Source organism: Corvus brachyrhynchos, unplaced genomic scaffold, assembly GCF_000691975.1.
Source record: "Corvus brachyrhynchos isolate BGI_N302 unplaced genomic scaffold, ASM69197v1 scaffold14, whole genome shotgun sequence".
NCBI lineage: Eukaryota > Metazoa > Chordata > Aves > Passeriformes > Corvidae > Corvus > Corvus brachyrhynchos.
In genome coordinates this window covers 20,885,131-20,906,188 of record NW_008239110.1, presented here as the reverse complement: position 1 = coordinate 20,906,188, position 21,058 = coordinate 20,885,131, and the positions used below count along the sequence as shown (strand labels likewise).

Sequence of the window (21,058 nt, the reverse complement as noted above, 5' to 3'; positions counted from 1 at the left end):
TTATTTTTTATTGGACATATTAAGTGTTCTGGGTTATAGTATCATTTATGCTTTTGATAAGAACATAGAGAAATTTGTGTGTTATAGTTTCCTCTGAACAGCAGTGATGTCACTGTTCATGCTATCATTTTGAAAAATAACAGGTTAGTGGAGGTTTTTTGGTATTTTATTTGTTTGATAGTGATGTACCTAATTGAACTGCAGCAGTTTTAATGGAGTGAGATTTTTAAGGAGGGAGGGAACGGTGAATGGAAGTGTGTACATTCACAGACTCTGTGGATGTCATATGAGAACTTTGGTGCACTTCATTGCTCATTGCTTCATGGCTTATTGCCACTAGCAAGCTCACTGGAGACAAATACATCATGTATATGATAAAAAACACTTGGATCTTCATAGGCAGAATTTAATTTATGCAGTGGATGGATGGAGCTGTATTTGACTTGATTAAGCATTACAGGAACAAGTGGTTTAGGTTTAATGATGGGTAACCACTGGGTGGAGCATTCATGTCTCCCTCACTGTTTCATGTAGTCTTGATGTTATTAGTAACTTCTTTCCTTTTCATATTCTTTAGGCAAGTTGGAATTGAAATCAAAGATTTTGGACAAAGTTGGAGGAGTGGTGTTGCATTTCATTCTGTTATTCATGCTATCCGGCCAGATTTAGTGGACATGGAGAAAGTGAGGGGAAGGTCAAACAGAGAAAACCTGGAAGAAGCCTTCACAATTGCAGAAGCAGAACTAGGAATTCCAAGGCTCCTTGATCCAGAAGGTACCTAATTCATAGTTGAAAAAATCGGAACTACTTGCATAGTGAAGCCAGATGTGCTAATTCATAGTGTTTAGACATTTAAACAGCATTTTATGCTATTCAGCTAAAAATTTAATTTTCCATGTTTTATACTTGTCTAGATGTGGATGTTGAAAAGCCAGATGAAAAGTCTGTCATGACCTATGTAGCCCAGTTTTTGAAGTACTATCCCGATCCTCATCATACAGTGACTGATGTGCCAGAGAATGATGTAAGTTTCTGTTGCATAACCATAAAACAGTTTATAATGAAAGGGGGCTTTATAAATACATTTTAAAATTTTCTTACAGTTTATTTCCTTTTGATGAGCAGTTCAAGTGACAAGCAAGCACAATAAGAAAACTGGGAAAGTTTAGCTCAGAATAAAGGAACAAGTGTTGCAGATGTTTAGTAGGTGGAGAAAATAAAATGGTGATCCTGCAGATATTTTCCTCTTTTGAGGTGTAGTGGGAGCAAAAAATAACACAGTTATTGTAGATAGTAGCAAACCAGTGAATCCTACAGTTTCTTAACAGGTTTTTAAGCATAACACCAATGAGATTTCAATAATTTGTTACCTGAAGCAATGTGTCATTTATGTTTCTATCGCACTGGGTATCTGGATAAGAACAAGAATGGTCCAAGATATTGCTTAGGTACAGCCTTCAGGCTTTTATGCCTGAGCGGCATTTACAATTTTGACATGTGTTCCTTTCTGTTTCACACAGATGTTTAACTGTTTGTTCTAAGGAATTGTTTTCAGTCATGTTTTTTCCTTGGAATATGATTTATGTATGCTCTAGTGCATTGGCTTTGCACTGGAATGATATACTCAGCAATGCCAAGTTATCATGACTCACTTCCTAGTCCTGATTTGCTTTCTTCATGGCAAACACGGGAAGCACTGCTGAGACAATCTGCTCAGCCTCAGCAAGAGAGAAAGAAGAAGCATTTTTTATCTGTGTTTCTCTGCATTCCCTACAGAGGTAGAAAAGAGCTTTGAAACGAGTGAGTCTCCTTCCTTATGGCTGTGTGAGGCTGAGGTAGCTGTAGCTTTGCTTTTTGATTCCAGTGCCTGAGCACTGGAACTTGCAATTTTCCTTCCTGCAGCATTAATCTGAGGACATACTTGTGCCAGTGTCTCATCATCCCACTGAGCAGTGGGGCTGCTGAAGAGGACTGAGTGAGCACTGAAGCCTCGTGCTGTGGCCTTTTCAGGCTAGGGCAATCCTTCCATCCCCATACCATGGCACACTGGGCAGCTTCTGATGCCAACAGCCTTGGCAAGGCTTTCTGCCTGTGCTGGGATTGGGTTTTGAGGAACAACCTCACCCCCTTCCCCCAAGCTTTATGCAGAGATGATGCAGGAGAATGCAGGGTTCAGCCATTCCATGCTCTGCCTGTCTCTGGCTATACCCACAGAGATGCTAGCACACAAGTTATGAAAGGGCAATTAATGAGTTGCATCCAGAATTCCAACTGAATTACTAGGAAGCAGAACAACACAAATCAGTTTGACATGCTAACATGCTGATTTCAGAACCACTTCCTCTTCTTATATATCACTAAGATATTCCAATAGCAATCCACATTAATTCTGGTAGAAGTGCTGACCCCTTGCATGTCACACTGCAGAAACCAGTAAGGCTCAGACTTTGAGAAGAAAGTAAGAATTTGACATTGCACTGAATTTCTAATGTCATCATTAGAAATCATCATTGTTGGTAAGGTCCTCTTTGTTTCCTGGAGGAAGAACTATATTCCTTTTTACTGTCCTGGAGTATCCATGTCCATCTTTACACTATTTGGTTAGTTTAGTTACTTAGGACAGGACTCACCTTTAAAATCTAAAAGCTTGTAACACTCCACCTGTAGTCAGCAAGAGATAGACACTTTCCCAGATGGCATCTTTCTTAAGACGGTGTCCTAAACAAACTATCCTCTGGAAGGCTGTGTTGCAGAGCATATCAACAGAGATAAAACAGATTAATCCATCCCTTAGGAAATGATAGATAAAATGTTGTTGGCAGTTGATTAAAAAATTTGTTTGTTTTAGTGACCAGTATAATCCCCCTATTTTTAGCCTTTCTGTCTTTCTCCTGAAGTACAGTCCAAAGAAATACTTATCACACAATCCAGGTACCTGGGGGACATAACTTTGCGAGACTCTTGTCCGCTGAACTCTTGGAGTAATCCTAATTTCTTGTTTAAGGGTATGTATTACCTGATGTGTTAAGTGCCTGCTGTAGAATAAGTTGGACAGTAAATGTTAGATACAACTGCTTTTATCTATCTTGCCTAAAGAACTGAAAAGGGCCTATCTCAGTTGCAGATGCCTACATTTAGTTAGAAGAGTCCTACTTCAGACTGGACTTTGGGTGAATTTTGGCATGGAGAGGGAGGGCAAGGGAAGATTTTTAACCCTCTTACCCACCCTCCAGACAGCTCAGCTGCTACTGTGTTTCCTCAAGATGTGTTGTCCGCACAAATTCCTGTTCATCTTCCCTCCTGATTCAATGCTCAGTTTATAAAGAATTTTCTTTGGAAGAAGTGAAGTAATGATTGAAGCTTATCCGTTATTTGTGGTCAGAGGGAATAGCTATTTGCATGTGCATTTCCAGAATTAAAAGGGATCTAATGTCTCATTCATGGACCAGCTATGAACATACGTGAACTTGTGTAGTCAACACATCTCAAAGAATCACAGTTACTCTAAGGTAAGTAATTATTTGGCCAGATAAAATAAATCTTTTAGTGACTAGCAACCTGGAAATCAGATCTAATAAGAAAACTGCTTCACTAGATGTGATACAGACACGTGAACTTGATAATAGTTCTAAGTACATCTTGGTATTCCTACATGTGTGGCTCTTACTATTCTTTCTGGACTTTCTGCCTGCTTTGCTTTATTTTATTTTATTTTGCTTCTTTTTTTTTTTCCTGCTTCTCGTTTTCCCATTTGTTTCATATTGCTAGGAACTTCAAGATATCCCAACTTTTGTCATTTCTTTTATGAAATTTAAGGTAAGGGTATATGTTCAGAATAATTGCTTGAATTGGACCTTTCATGGTTGTTATCTTTTTTCATCCTGCACTTACTTGACTTTAGATTTGGGGTTTTTTTAATGTACATTGGTTTGCTAACCTCAAGGTAATCTTTCTAGAAAAGCAATAGATTAACATGATGAATCTAGGTCCTCTCTCTTACGTGAGCTGATTCTAAGAGCCTAATGCTTTATTTTGAAAATAAGGGAAATACTATAGTAAAGCAAGTTAACTTTCCTATAATAAATCTCAGACTATGCTTTTGGTTTTCTTAAGTATAGCTATAAACATGAAATAAATAGATTTAGTTCAATGTTTCTACACATCTAATCTCATTTTAGATGGGTATCTTTGTATGTCTTTAGGTTTATAGAGTAGATACTAGAGTGTATGATTGTGTAAGTTATGTATGTGGCCTGTGGGTTGGAAGGAGAGCGTAGTCATCTGTAATCGCATGACATGTGCTGCTCCTTTTTCATCTAAATTATGATATTTTAAAAAATATACTTTTTTAACCATCCTAGACTTTTAGATACTTCTAACTTTCTAGTATTAACTGAGAGAAGTTCAGAAATCTAACACAGGGTATATGAAATGAAGTATATGATATGAAGTACATGAAATGAGCATTCACAGGTGAAATTGGAAGACAGCAGAAGTGAATATATTGTGAAATAAATAGTAGATGTCACTGCAGTCAGTCAATAGTGTTTATAGTTTGACCCGATCCAATTAACTGCCTAGATTCCACGTTCTTAGAGGTTTTTTGGTTGGGATTTTTTTTCTAAATAAATATGTAAAATAGATTATTTTCAAGTGACTAGGATCAAGGGTTCATCTTCATCTCACATTATGTATATCTAACTAGTGATGTATTGAAGCAAAGATTTATACTGATAGCAGAATTATTCCAATATTCTCAATCCATTCAAGCACGTTTGGGCACCTTTAATGGGACTTTTTATGTCCTTAGGCTTACACAGCCGCAGTGCATTGCTTGTTAAGTCAGAGGAGATTTGAAGTGGTAAAAGCTCTGCCAATTTCCTTATCATGGTATAAATTTAACTGTACTTAAAGATCACACCCTCAAAATATTTCTGATGTAAAGTCTTTCTCTTCTCATGCTCTGATGAGCAAGTAATTCAGAAGATATTCCTGTCATCTCTGACATTTTTATGCCAGCAGAGTTCCCCAGTGTAAGAGGAATTTCCTGAGCAGCAGCTGCAAAAATAGCTGTCTGAGCTTTTCCAGGGATTTAGTCTGCTTCTGCAGATAGTCTTTAATAGCTCATCCCTGAAGGTGATGCCTGGCTCAGCACTCACCCTGTCTGTGATACTGCTTTCAGGGAGTGAGTTTCAGTAACATATATACATCCAGTAACATTTATATATATATATCAGCTAGAGTTTTCAAAAGGAACAGCATAAGCAATTTAATTTATGCATAAACTTTTTTGAAGGGACTTCATTTTCTCAGTACATATGCAATACAATAGTTCAATGTCCCTGAAAAACATGTGACAACTTTTTTGGATTTAAAAGGTAATATTTGAAAATTCTGTTGTGTCTGTGCCTGGGAATTTGAACAGTTCACCTAGTTTATAATTACATATTAGAAAACTAAGCAAAATACTCCTTTTCCAGTCCCTAATTAAGATTCTCATTATATTTTTAGCTCTTCAAACCCTGGAGTATTCTGTATTACGTTATTTTCAAATTAACTCTGGCATATCAGTTAATGAAATAATGCTTTGATTTTGAGTCTGGGCTGAAAAGCTTCTTTGCAAATTTAAAATTTACCTCCTTATCATATTGGAACTCATAAACATTTTTCTCTAAATACTTTCTTTGATGTTCCTTGTCAGTTGAGTGCTCCAGTTCTGTTTATCTCTACAAATCAGTGAATATTCATGGAATTGTGTAAGGATAAATTAATATTTTAAAGTGCTGCTTGGAAGTAGCATACCGAGGGAACCACAGGATTTTAGATGAATAAATGGATCACAGATCAATGGTCCTCATGCTGGAGAAAGGACAAATAGTTATATTTATTCTAGATAACTTCCATTTGGTGGTTTATGTTCTGATCTGTATACTACTTCACATATGAAGGCTTTAGAAAATAGTTTACATATCTGTGAGAATGTCCTTTTGATATTTTTTTATTAGGAGTAAGAATGACTAGGCACTAATGAAAGTCTTTTTTCAAGAACGATAGCTCATTGTATCTGCTGGGTGTTGATGACAAGTGCCTTGGTATCTAAGAAAGTGAATCTCTTCTGTTGATTACCCAAACTGAGACTTTAAAGTGCTTTAGTGTCAACCAGGGACTACAGAATCTAATTTGCAGGTGATAAGTGAGGTACTGAACTGGAAACCTGTGAAAATATATGAATAAATAAATAAAAGGTTTAGCATGCATTTTTGCACAATGTCTTTTATAGCATCCAGTTAGGTGGTTACTGAAGCACTTACTTCTTTTGCAATTAAACAAAGTAATCAAAAGTTTGCCTAAATAAATAGTTTTTTAAAATACAGAAGGCTAAATGCCACCTGTTTACTTAATCTTTTCACTTAGGATCAGAGAAATAGTATGTGGTTTAAGGGAGGTGGGGCTGTTCCTGTGGACTTTATCTTCAGGTACCACAGAGGTATTTTTAATCCCAGAGATACTCTATTTCAAGAAGATTTGGTCAGACTGGGTTTTAGCCATTATCAAATTTTTAAACTGTGATGACAGGAACCTTGCAAAATACCTGCTTTGCTCAGATTACTGTATGAACAGTTTCAGGCACATAGATGCTTTTTCAAACCCTTACTTTAAGGAGTAATATGATTGTGAGCCATAGAGGAATATAAAACAGTGTTTAACGAAACTGAATTTTATAGTTTGAATTAGAAGTAATGTACAGAACATTGGGGTACACTTGTTCTCTTCATTACTTCAAGAATGTCTTCCTTAAAGTTTCGGCCAGTAAGATTGCTACAGGATTTCCAATCCATTAAGATGCATAGTTTAGTATTGCTTTTATGGACCTGGCAGCTAAATACTAATAGAAATCTCAGTAGTCTCACTAAAGTTATAGCTTCTTAAGAATAGAGCGAATTTAATACCAAAGTTCTTTTTTTCATGGCTGAATGAGTTAAGATTCTCTCTGTTTATATTCTACTTGGTTGGATTTGATGATCTTAGAGGTCTTTCCAACCTAAATGATTCTATGACTTTCCCCGTAGGGGGATAGTAATGAATTTGCTGGTTTTCTCAAAGAATCAAGATGGTTTTTCCCCACACACAGATCAGAAGAATAGAAATTTTATTCTCCTTCTCTATATTTAAATGAATTGAGAATTTGGAAGCTCTAGGAGTTTTTGCTTCTTGGGACACTGTGTGGGTTCAAGGAAAGCTCAGTATTACAGGTAGCTGGAGCCGGGGAATGTCATATCTGTCATATACTGTTTCTCAGATACCAGCCTTTGTGTGTCACAAGACAGGAGCATAAGCTACAGAGAACTTTGTTCCAGCACAGCTGCTCTAGCAGCATGTTAACCTCACTGCAACTATCTATCTGCAACTGCTATCAAGATAACTGTGATAATTGCACATCTGTTGTGAAAATTATGTCCAACCAACCACCACTGTTTTGAGTAGAAGCTCAGTAAAAGAATTAGTAGAAATACATCAAAGGTTTCTTTCTTATCTGAGGAACCTGTCCTTTCCTTGGCTGAAATGGAGCAATAGCTCTGTGTTTTTAAAATTAATAAGGGAAGTTATATTTTACATATTTTAGAAAGCTTTCAAAGAAAGGAACCATAAATTGGCTTCTTTCCCATGCCAGGATCGTTTCTTAAAAGACAGTTCTTTGTTTCTCAAATGCAGTCAGTGACTGCTCTTTTTATCCTATGTTCCAGTTTTTCTTCTCTCATGTAATGCTTGAAATGTAATCACTCATTTTAGTTGGTTAGCTTATATGATGAGATATTGCATTTGTTCACTGTAATAGACAGATTTGTTCTTTGTTTCTGAAAAATTTTACAGTAATAAGACTTCTGTGGTTTCAAAAAGTAGCTTCTGATTAACAGCCAACACATCTGGTTCATTGTTTGGAAATCTGAGATGGACATTTGTATCCTACTTGACCAGCCTGCTTACACAGAATACTTTCTGGTTTTTGATAGCCTTTGGATATAACATGCTCAGAGACCTGAGACTTCCTGTTAGTATTTTTCTGTCCACTGCCAGGTCACTGAATTCTGCAGAGAACTTTGCAGCCTTACAAAGCTGCAGTGACATGACAAACTGAAATGTTAAAGGAAAGCTGTAAAACAAATACGCTTTTCTTCAAAGCTGTAAAATGGCATTGAAGGAAGAGAAACTGAATATAATTGGGTTTTCTTTCTTTTCGTTTTCTGCGGTAAAATATTCAAAATATTGTGCTAACTTCTGAACTTGGAGCTTGATGTTAAGGATTACCCTGAAGTCAATAAGACAATAACTTTTCTTTTCAGCAATAGCAGATCAGCTAATAAAATGGTGGTGAAAGATAAAAAATCCTCTCCTGTCTCAGCTCAATTAACTTCTACTGAAAATTGACTTTGAAAATCTGTTGAAGACTAGAAGTAGTTAGGATAGCTTAAAAATGTCTTTAAAGAACTTTGTGTTAATTTAACATCAGATGAAAACTACACATAATAGCTTTGACACTGCAATGTTCCAGTTTGTCATGATTTCACAACTGTAAGACTCATGTCTAGTTGCTGAATTCTCTCATACCGAGGAAGTGCTTTTCACTTAGACTGTAAGAAGGTAAATGATGAGAGAATTGGGCACTTTTGCTTTTACTACAGCTAATGACCTTGACTTGCCATAGAGATGATAATTTCTGGACTACATCTGACAGCTCTACTAAAAGGCTGCTATGTTTTTTTTTAATGTGTGGTTGTACTATATCATAGAAGGAAGACAGACTGGTGCTAAGAGACCTAAAAGTGTGGGCAGAACAATTCGAAAGAGACATAGCCAGAGCACAGGTGGCAGAAACAAGCTTCCAAGAGAAATACCAGGTAAGCAGCAGGGGAATTATGTATGATAACAAATTATTGTCATCATTATGTGTAACATGTACTGCAGTATTTTAAGCAATCTGTATATATGAGAGTGAGTATAGTGTTGTTTAAAGAAATAAGGACACAAAATGTCTTGCCTGTTATTGGTGGAGGAATTATAATGTCAGCTCGAGCTTTGCTACATAGGACAGTGCACAGATGGTTTGCCTAACACGGAGGTTTTCCCAGCAGTATGGAGAGGGACTGTCCTAGTTAGGAGAGAGCTTGTGTCTGTGCCATCCTTCCAGATCCTGCATGATTTAGCTGAGATGGGAGGTATGACTGAAGGCTGGATGAGGTGACAGGTGGAGAGGACAGGGCTTAGAGTTTCATTTTCGTCCACTCTCTCAGAGGTTGATGTCCAAATAAGAAATACAAAGCTTGGTCTAAATTTTCTGCTGAAGCTTGACTGTTCTCTAAATGCAGCCACTGTCCCAAGTAGCATTAAATCCAGTTGCTATTTTATCTGATCAGTTATTGTCTCATTTCATATATGGTTCAGGCATCTGATAATTGAAGTCCTTTTATTTATATATAGTGATAACCTATATATAAATAATAAATATAGAAGTAAATATACAAGTGCTGTTCCTCTTTGGGAAAGATTAGGACTCCGATCAGTACAAATTTTTCATAGTTTATTATACTACATAAATGTTAAAGAATTTAGCTCCTTAACTCTGTACCGCAATTGATTTGATTTTCTCTTTGTGCAGTCATTTAAGCATTTCAGAGTACAATATGAGGTAAAAAGGAAACAGTTTGAACTTGCAACCCAGTCAGTAAGGAAAGATGGCAAATTATCACTTGATCAAGCTGTGGTGAAGCAAGCATGGGAGAGAGTTTCTTCCAGGGTAAGCTGAAAATCATTGTGCTATGTATTTTTTTATTAAATGAAGGGTGGAATTTAAAATCATTTAAACACCTGTTTGCTATTGATTTTATTAGGCATTAGGAACCTAAAAGTGGACCAAATTTCTGGCACTGCTGAATTATTTTGCCTTTTTTTGAGAGTATTTACTGTACTATCATCTTTAATATTGCTCAAAGATAGAATACGAACTTCAAGAAAAGGACTGTACTCTGAGATTTCCCTTTATTTGAAAGAATGATAACAGTGCTCAGCCAAGTTCAAAACACTATTGATAGAAAGAAAAGCATACACAATGCACCTTCCAAACCCAGTGTTCTAATGTAAACTGCTAGTTATTGGAGAATTTCTAATACAACATTTTTTTAGTATCGCTAAAAAACTTTCTGTGTAATACTGAATACTTTACCAATAAATGAGGTTTTAATTCTATTTTTGACCTGTTTGCAAAAGTAATAAGTTAACATTAGTATTTATGATTGGAATTTTACGCAACTGAATGAAAAATCCCAAGCAAGTTATGCTGTTTATCCCAAATAAAAAGTTAATAAAACATTATTACTAGGACATATCCATACTGCATATATATATATATTTTTATGTAATATATTTAACAGAAGATCTGTTTAAAATTCTGGAGTTTTCACATAATTTTCATGATGTTTTCACTCCCATAACTGGCATTGCCAGTCAGACACAGTGTTTTACTGCTATGTTCTCCAGCCACCGTCCTTTGAGACTCATTTGAACCTTACATAGAAAAAGTATGTGCAAAATAAAGATACAAAGATTTTAGGCAGGAGCATGAATTAAATGACAATGGCAGAAGAAGGTCTTGCATCCCTTACTGTGCCTATTAACTGATGAAATCCAGATATTTTGCTTCTCAGTTGTTCCAGGTTATTTGTGATTGTTCTGTACTTCAATTACCATTCAGAAAGGGAAATACGTAAATCAAAAAATTCTTGTAGAGATTTTGTTGCATGTCAGAATGCTGCAATTTCCAAACTCATGCAGAGTAATATGCCTAGATTTATGTCTCAGTTATACTCTGTTACGTGGGGGTTTGATCTTACAGTGTAAAGTCTGATTTTTATCAGTGTACTTGTTTGTATTACTTAGCAAGGGAGGAATTTCAGTCCTTCTACTTTTATTTCCTAGATGCTTGACTGGCACATACACCTTGATAAATCTCTTCCTGCACCTTTGGGTACCATAGGTGCTTGGCTCTACAGGGCAGAGGCCGCTCTGAGAGAAGAAGTAACTGTTCAGCAAGCTCATGAGGAAACAGCAAACACAATACACAGGAAGCTTGAACAACATAAGGTAGATGTACATGCATTCATTCTGTGCATTATCCTCCATTGTTTCCACAGCTTTAAATGATCCATTCTCTACAAAGATAATTATTTCTAGTTACTGTGGGTTGTGTTGTCTTGTTGGTGGCTAAAGCTTGGTGTCTTGTCATGGTGACTTGAACTGTGATATCTGTGTATCTTACAGCCAATATTAGGAATTGCTTTTGAGTGTTCTTGCTCCTTCTATCTGAAAGATATCAGGTATTAGTATTTTAATTTCACTGGTAAAATTCTATAGGGAGCTCATAGTGTTGGGTATGCTGTTCAACCAGTATGAACTAATTGGGTGAAACAGGAAAGAGGGAATAAATGCACTAACTGTGCTGACAGTCAGTGCAGGCAACATGCATGGAGGGGAGAAAATGAGAATGAAATGAATTTTCATAGTATTGTGATGGCATGATAGCCATCTGTGATGGCAGATAGCATGCTGTGGTAAACAGGAAACTTTTCCAGATGAATTTAAATAATTGTACCATTATTCTTTGCTGAGTCCAAGTTCTCATTTAAAATCAAAACTGTGAGGTTTTTTCTGTGGATTTGCATAATATGTGTGAGAAAAATATATTGGTGAAAAAATCCTGGTGAGATGGTAAAAGAAACTGAACCAGTAAATGAAAGGGAAAAGATGGTGTAGAGAAAGGCAGTACTTGTGGCTGTATTGTTTTATATTGCTTTTTTTCCTCCTGTATCACTACTATTTAAAAACTTGTTTGTAAATTTTTTTTTTGTTTGTTTGTTTGTTTTTGTTTTTGTTTAGGATATGGGTAGGGTTTTTTCATCAGAAAGTATTATATATTATGTTATATAATGAAAAGCTGGGAAGTTTCATGGTTATCTGATTACTTTTTATTAGAACAATTGTAGCCCTTCTAACTTCAGTAGTAACTAATGAAATCTAAAAAAACCAATGTTAAAATCTGTAAGGAAGATACGGATTTTTTCAGGGTCTTGTCTCTTGTAATGCTGAATTTCATTAACTTTCTTAGTAGTGTCAAATGTTTCAGGATCCTAGGATTTGACGTTTGTTTAAAAAAAAACAAACAAGTCAAACACTCTTTTGTTCTTAGAATGTGAACACTGTAGACCTCCTTTTGATACATTCATAAGAAGTACAAAAGAGTGTGCCGTAAACTGTTTTTTATCTGCATCAGAAATGCTGTGGTGAAGGATTTCTCTGCCAACAAATAAACTTTGATTTAGGTTTATCTGTGCCAGGGGAGTTTTCCCATGGGAGTGGGATGGAAAAAGCTTCCAAGAGAAGCATATATAATTATATCTCTTCTGGAGTTTGCTCTGTTGCTCAGATTCGAATTGATGAATCCTAATGTGCTACTGGATAGTACCAGAAATGCATTAGTGTGTTTTTTTCTGTCCTTGTTTCCTTTTTTCCTTCTGGTTTGTTTGTTTGTTATGGATTTGTTCAGATGACATCATTGCTTTCTTTTTATCTTTGTCTCATATGACAATGGGTTATTTTAGTGAACTTTACAGCTAATGGCCATTTTGTATTTAGTGCAAAATTATTTGTACTAAGCTTATTTGGACAAATCTCATGGAATCAGAAAAGCATTTATATTTATTTTAGTTGATATTGCTACCAAGATCCAGAAATTAACAGCAATGTCTATGCTTGTTGAGGGTCATTTCCCAGAGCAGAATATTATTTTCTGAAAATGCTGTGTATAAGTTTTCATAAGCTTCCTGTTGATGTTGGATAAAGCTACTGGGTTTTATTTTGACTAAGCAATGCCTGTTAGGGGCATCCCATTTTGTATGGCAAGGTCTCAAATGCAGCTGAGATATTTGTTCCAAATCTTTCCTTTATGTGAGACTATGTCAGTCACAGGAGCTTTCACCATGGTAAAACCAGCACATCACCTGCATCTGAGAAAGCCTAGTTCATTTCTCTTCACAGCAAGGTGTTGGCTGAAGTGGAAAACAATGAAAACCCAGGCGGGTTGACGGGGATAGTGGGGCCATTTGGTGAGCTGAGCCAGAGAATTACCACCGGTTCATCCTGTGCAAACACTGGGTGTTGGCTGGGGATAAGCCCTTCCTTAGCACGTAGGAATAAGTACATATTTATCATCGGTACAGAAACCTGCATTTTGTTCCCTCAGGTGAGAGGGGAGAAACCTTTGTACAATCTTCTTTGCTAGCAGGCTTCTGAGCACCTTTGTGCTAGCAGCTGTCTGTCTGCAGTAAAAAAAACCCCACCATTCTGTGCCCTCTCAGCCGCTCTCTGGGGACTTGACATGTTCCTGCTAGCAGTCTCTCTTCAAAGACTGCTGCCAGTCATTCATTTTAATATGTAATCTCCAGGAAGCCGTTTGAAGCGGTGTTGCTTAGTTACAGTTGAAGTGTGCTCTGCTGTGAGGGTTTCGCTGGTACAGTTCAGATTGCAGGAATACAGGTCGGGTACCACATTCCGCAGTCGTTCGTGCAGTACTGAGACAGCGATCCTGAAATCTTTCGATGGTGAGAGAGTGAAAAGTTTACTAAATATGGAATATGTACTTAGAGAAGGAGCTGTAGATCTTCTGCCTATATATAGTAGAGTAGATTAGTTGCTTAAAATTTCAGTCTATACTTAGCAAAGGTTATGAAGATTTAAAGAGTAAATTTAGGAAGATTATGCTTTTGTGATGTTAGCATATTGGGAGACTGCATTTCAGAGATTATTTTATACAGTTAAGAGTTCTTGTTTTGTTAAACATTTTGCAGTGTATCCTGTTATAAAATCTTCCATAATTGTTCGACATAGCTGTAACAGAGCTTCACATAAGGGGGTTCCCTGTGTAAATGTTGAAGTTGATGTAAATTCTTTTATGGTATGCATTACCTTGCATGGAAACATGAGAGCATGATCAAATAGTTAACTACACTGAGTCATCAGAGCCGGCTTAAAATTGTGCTTATTAGTTAGATAGCCTACTGTGAGCCTTTTCTTTCCCTCCCCTCCCTCCCCCCACTCTCTCAGTATCTCTCTCTTTCTTAAAATCCAATCAGGATCTGCTGAAAAACATAGATGGTCACAAAAAGGCATTCCATGAGATCCACAGGACCAGGTCTGTTAATGGCGTGCCTGTTCCACATGACCAGTTAGAGGATATGGCAGACAGGTAAGGCTTTCAATGTGAATGAAAAAGCTTCTGTGCATGAAGGGAGCCTGTTTGATTTTTTATCTGTTCATGGAGAAATCACTGTCTATTTAAATTTCTCAGTAGCAAACAGATAGATTGAAAAACCTGGAATATACATAAAAATATACTGAAAAACCTGATGCTTTTAAGATTGTTAAGAATCAAAGTAGGCTATAGATTTTGAATGGGAATACTTCTTTTATATTGATCCTGTTATTACTTGTCCCTGGAAGAAATGTTATATAACAGCCAGGATGCATGTGAAAAAAAAGAAAAATGACTTTGCAAAACTTAGTAACAAAAGTAAACCGATTATTTCTGTGAATAAACAGAAATGTAATCAATCTGTTGTTCAAGAGCAGTCATCAGAACATCATCACACATAATTAAATGTTTGTAGACTCTGATTGAAGTGAAAGATTAGAAAAATATCTGAACTGTAACTAAAGCTTTCAATCTCTCCTGCAAAAATGCATATTGCTGTATTTTACTATTCTGTGATTCATTTTATAGGTTTAATTTTGTTGTCTCCTCATCTGAGCTCCATCTGTTGAAGATGGAGTTTCTGGAACTGAAGTACCGTCTGCTGTCACTCTTAGTCTTTGCAGAGTCAAAGTTAAAATCATGGATTATCAAATACGGAAGGCGAGAGTCTGTGGAACTGCTTCTTCAAAATTATATTGTAAGTTGGGGTTGTCTTCTTTTTATAATTATTTTTGAGATATTCATATTTAAGTTTACTAGAATTGTATAAAAGAACAGAAACAGACAGCAGATTTTTCAGTCATCAACTTTATGACTGTATTATTATGGAATATCTCTTCAGAGGTAAATCTGTCTTCCCCTTGGAGGAACTTTAGTCAAAAGGCTAAAAGTAAAAATTATTGTCTTTGCACCATTTCTTGGAAAATAGAAATAACATTCCAACTGCTGTCCGGTGATTAACTTAGCAAGCACACCTGGAGGTTCCAAATCCTAGATTTTTGCTTACTTTGTATAGTTATTCCGAAGAAGTTAATTTCATCTTCTTTTACCCTGGCATAGATGCACTTTATAGTGACTATACACAGTTTAAGAGTTAAAGACAGAGGAGGTTTTTGGCATGCATTCCCACACAGTATTTTTTTAAAGTCTTCCAAAAGAATTAAAAAAAGGAAGTTATTCTACCTCTGTGTACTTGTTCAATAGACTATACCTATAGGGGAGTACTTATCTTCTTTTAAAGAATGATTTTTCTTTTCCTACTCAGCATTATTATATTAAACCCATTGCTTAATTTCTGTTCTGGAAGGAGTTTGCTCTATCTCTGCATCAGCCATATACCACGTTAAGAAACAGAAACTATTGGCTTACAAGCGTTCATTGATAAATTCTCTTTCAGTGTTATGCTGCTGTATCTTCTTAAATTCACACGTGCAGGGCCAAGTGTAGGTAGAATGATACTACTGCTGCACTTGTACATTGGAGCATGAAGGATTCATTCAAAAGCATGGCTGGTCTAAGTATTTTTTCCCTTCTATCTAATCCATATGGAGAAAATTGCACAGGAAAATTAAGTCTGGAAAGAACTTACTCAGTTACAGAACCATTCAGAGCCAGGTCAATATGCAGAGGAAATTATTGATGTTCCAAATTCTTTGGAAAGAAAATTCAAACTCTGTGAAATTTGGGTGAAATTTGCAATCTACAAAGTGGGAATTTCTGTGTTTAAACTTCAGCAGTTAGGGACACAAAAATTCAGTAGTTAGTTAACCTTTTTTAGACAAGCTTTGCAAAATTCAAATAATTACTTGAATTAACTTAGTTTGCTGGAGTGAGGTGCAATACTAGTAGTTGTAGTCCATTTGTTTACCCTCTAAAACTGTCAAAAAAACTACTAAAAGGTGACAAAGGGAAATAATAAAAAAATGAATAGCTTGAATTTTGGGGTTTTTTTTGGTCACTTTCTTATTTTTTCCTTTAAAGTAAACATCAAGTTGTTAATTTGTGTATTAATTTGCAATCATTGTGATTTAGACCACTAATGCTGAGGTGGTCTTTAGGGAAGAAAAATGTTTCCTTGCGTAATTTTTGAAACTGCATAACATCAAAATGAGGAAATTGGGACAGGAAGACAAATAGATCTCATTTTCATTATTGATGGCCGTGACTTCTGGCTCCTTCAAGGTGTGATGGAAAGAGAATATATTTGCTTGGCTTACCTGGGACCAGTTTTTTAGGACTGAGAGACAAGTGTTACTCTTCCAGTGTATTAGGAGTCTTACGTAGGAAAGCTGTAGTCAGTACCTTATAGTCAGTGACTATATTAGTAGGAGATAAAAATGTAAGTCTGTTTGTCTGCCAAAACAGACTGGGGAATGTCAGCATTCTAGGAACATGCGTAATTAGGATCTGGATAGAACATATGCCTGGAAAATATTTATGTAGTGTAGTTTAAAAATAAAAGTGGTGGTTTTTACTTAACCTTATCATCTTTTCACCCATCTGTCATACACTGGAAGTAAAGTTCAGCACAGACTGTACACCATCAACTTGAATAATATACTGTACCAAATTCTCCACTGTAATGGAGATACTAGGTACATGGATTTTAACCCATGGAACTGTGTTTTAGCACTGCTGTGTTAGCACTTTTTTAGCATCATGTGCTATACTGATTTGGGAAAGCTCCTTATTTTCTTCAAGGAGTCTTGTCAGATAGGAGACAATATTAATTAGTAAAACATCTTTATTTGCTTTTTGAAAATATTTCAAATAGCTCTTTAGGTCAGTGTTATGTAAATCTTTTTTGCTCTTTCGTATGAAGTGGCTCAGGTTAAAATGTATGTATGGCTTTGGCAAAACTGAAAGTCATCAGTCTGTCACGTCATTCATGATAAAGCCTGTAGGTCTTCATACATGGCAGATTTTGTTTTACCAGGAGAACAGAGAAAAAATCTGATTGTTCTTGACTTCTGGTTTCCTTGGTCATAAACATGATTCTAAATTACATACTAGATAACTGTTGTAACTTGACATAGCAACTGTCAAAGGTTTAAAAATAGAAGGGTTTTTGATATATAATGGCTGGCAGAATAATTTTTAAAGGGTTTTTTTTATGTTATATAATATGTGTTGATGAACACACAAGATCTGATTCTCCTGTTCAAAATACATTAAACTTTGACTTCGTTTGAAACTTGGTTTTATCAAAATCACACTTGTATGATTTTTTTCTATTATGGTGTTGCAAAGCTTGTATAAGCATATGCAGTGTGTGGATTCCTTATTTTGTAATTTTGTAGATGAGGAGGGATGAGATGTAGCATAAATTACAGAACCATTTCAAACTCTACCTTTCTCTCCCTGTTTTAACAGTGGTAATGCCAAGATATAATATGCTTGCATAACATAGAGCTATAATTATGTATTGCTCTTAAAGGAAATAACATTTCTGAAAGACATGTAAAAAAAGGTCAGCTTCAGTTGCCATGAGGGATAAAGAGGCATAACATTTGTACAAAAATATTTCCAGATAATTTATTAATCGCACTCTAACACATCACAGAGCTAAACCATCACTCACAAAGGAACAGCACTGTGTCACACTTTGGAAAAGCAGCATCTCTTTGTGCAGTGTTTCCATGATCTTACTTTTTGCCAGTTGCAAAGGAGGTAAAGAAAAATTGAAGAATAAAGCAAATGTTTTTCATCTATTAAAGTGTAACCTGTTTTTCTGCAAAGGCTTAATACAGGAACAATTGGATTTGATTGTTGTGGTGATGTATATGAAGGAAATTTACTCTTTTATTAAAATTATTCCACTTAGATTTGAGTGTAAAATAGTTTTCATTAAATAACTTGTAAATTAATTACTCAGTTTCTGCACATTCTAAGTATCATATGCTATTGATTTCCAGCAAGATAGCAAGTAAGAAAACATTAAATAACCTTTCCATGTGGAAAGTCAATAAATTTGGTTTTGTAATGATATACTCTGCTGTACCATTAATTTGTAAAGATAATGATGAAAAGATGAATGGAGGAATAATGAAGTTAAATGTTGTCATCAGTATCCTGATGTAATTTAATAGAAATTATTCCTAATACCCATCTTTATTTTATCTATTATGATTTTTTTTCTTTTCAGTCTGTTATTGAAAATAGTAAGTTCTTTGAGCAGTATGAAGTTACTTACCAGATCTTGAAACGAGCAGCTGAAATGTATGCCAAAGCAAATGGCTCAGGTAAATATCTATATTTCTTTAATCACTGGAACAGCATTTTAATCTCTTTAGACATAAGTATCCTCTAAAAAGGTCTCCTAATATTTGTTTCTTCCATGCAGCAAAGCTGTTCCTCACCAGCAGCTGCAGTTCACCAGAGACTACAGCCTCTGGTAGCAATTTCACATATTCTCTGGCATGTAGGCACCTGGTCCAGAGCAGTCTGCCCTCCTGCTGCTTCTGAATCTCCAGAGGAGGGTGGTCATATTCAGACTTCCTCCTCGGAAAAACCCATCATCCATGCTAACTCTTGGATTATTTCAGTGTTGTTAATTTGGGATAAAAAATTGTGACAGAAACCAAATTAGGAATAGGGAAAATGGTGTTCTAGTGCCTGGAAATGCTCCTTGGCTTGGCTTAATTTAAAAGAAAAAGGTAAATAGGGAGTTGGTCCAAGTATCTTAATTGCAATATTATCCCTTGGTTTATTCGAGGTTCTTCATTAACTTTGAAAACCTGCAAGAGAAACTCAAATGGTAGTTGTAGTATGGATGTACATGAGAAAAAATGTGTACCTGATTCAACAGCTGCCTCCTGTCATTTTTGAGTACTGCTGAGTTCAGTGAGAATTTGAGGGCAATATTTGACCTAGATAATTACAGGCATGAGATCGCTTTAATCTGTAACACAGTAATGTCTGTGGAGGATTGTTGCAGCTACTGGTAAAGGGGGGAGAAAATGGATACCTTTGTTTGTTGTTAAATTTAAATTGACAGTGACATCCAAATTTTACAAAAGTAAACATTTTTTGCAAGGTATTCTTGCAAAGAACAAAAGTCACAGATTTATTCAATGCTATTAATAAAGTCCAATAACAAATTCTTTTCTAAAGAACAGATACTAACATATATAAATTCAGGAATAGCAGTTCAAATTAGCTAACTATATTCTGCATATTTTATGAAGTCTCAGCATTTGCTTGGCCTTTTTTCTTCTCTGTTTGTTTTCTTCTGGAATGAGGACACATTTGTTCCTTTCTTGCCATGTGGAAAATACTAAAAGTTAAATGGCAAAAATTAGCAGTAGTTTGGTTTCAAAGTCAATGGCAGGAAGATCAGAATTTAATTTCATACTTTTCAATGCAGACATATTATGTGTCTTTATATTATACAATTCATTTTTTGGTTTTTTTTAGGCAAGCCTGTCTCTTGATTTCTTTTATTGCAGATTTGAAATGAACACCACACACAATATGCAGTGTGACTGTTTTAATTTAGCATGCATTTTAATTTAGCATTACATTTTTTATGTACTTTCCTAAGTCTTTAATTCACACGTTTAATTTCTCAGTCATGATCTTGTGCTAAAATTGGGCTGTGAGCTGAACATTCGTATATAAAAGCCTACTGAAATAGAAGTTACAGTAAAATATAATTCTCTGATGAGAGTGAATAAGCATGATATAAAGTTAATCTTTACAGAAATAGTAATGAAACAAAATAATCAGTGTTTTTCCTGTATCTCAGTGGAAGAAGTTGAGAATGTGATGAAATTCATGAGTGATACCACAGCTCAGTGGAGGAACCTCTCAGTAGAGGTGAGAAGTGTAAGAAGCATGCTGGAAGAAGTAATTGCTAATTGGGACAGATACAGCAGCACTGTGGCAGGTCTACAAGCTTGGCTTGAAGATGCTGAAAAAATGCTGAATCAGCCTGAACATTCTAAAAAGGTATGCACTGGTAGCATATGCATCTGGCTATTTTGTAAATTGTGAAACATTTGATACTTTTTTGCATTTGCTTAGCCTTTGCTCAGACTTCGACATCCTGTCTTCCTTCATCATAGGAGTTTCAGTGTTCACTTGTGTAGCATCTAGAGGCAAATACATACATACACAATGGAGAAAGCCTCATCTGTGGTACCATGGCCAGAGGCATCTTTGATACGAATAGAGGGCTGCAGTATTGCTCAGAGAGCAATGTTGCAGAGAGGAATGTTACATGATTCACTCAAAGGCAAATACAGCTCTTAGCACCAAAGTGAGTAATCATGGACTACCTATAATGACACTTCCACTGATTTTTCTAGATGACAGATTTCTGTACTCATTACCTTCAAAGAGCAGTATCATTAATAGTGTTGTTATTTTTGATGGGTGGTTAACTGATCCATTTCCTTGGCATTTCAGAAATCTTTTAGACAATTGATTTTGGGGACCTGCAGTTACAAAGATAGTTCTTCTGTATTTTTTTTCTGTTGTAATGTTAGAGTACTTAAGCACTAAGATTTAAGTGGGTAAATCTTCAAGAATAACCTGGAATGAGTTGAAGAGTCCTGCATTTAATAGGTGCTGAATTTGCACCTGATCCCAATGTAGCAGCTATATAGCTCTTAACACTAAAGTAGGGTTCTCGTAGGTTATGACAAACTGACATCAGGTCAGGAATGAGCATTTCATGTTACATGAAAGAACAGTATAGTTCTTGTTAAGGTTTGTTAGTTTAAACTGATGTAAAATAATGGAATACACTTTTTAAAT

The 21,058-nt window shown here is 35.8% G+C and overlaps 1 protein-coding gene across 1 annotated transcript in view; it reads left to right on the top strand.

Annotated features, from left to right (window-relative positions):
- The window catches only part of SYNE1 (spectrin repeat containing nuclear envelope protein 1), a 246,498-nt gene that overhangs the window by 20,762 nt on the left and 204,678 nt on the right, over positions 1-21,058 (top strand). Inside the window, exons 8-16 of the mRNA XM_017739429.1 lie at positions 578-774; positions 915-1,024; positions 8,790-8,897; positions 9,656-9,793; positions 10,972-11,136; positions 14,181-14,293; positions 14,828-14,996; positions 18,444-18,540; positions 20,046-20,248. Of these exons, the coding sequence (XP_017594918.1) occupies positions 578-774; positions 915-1,024; positions 8,790-8,897; positions 9,656-9,793; positions 10,972-11,136; positions 14,181-14,293; positions 14,828-14,996; positions 18,444-18,540; positions 20,046-20,248 (1,300 nt within the window). The remainder of the gene's footprint in view (positions 1-577; positions 775-914; positions 1,025-8,789; positions 8,898-9,655; positions 9,794-10,971; positions 11,137-14,180; positions 14,294-14,827; positions 14,997-18,443; positions 18,541-20,045; positions 20,249-21,058) is intronic.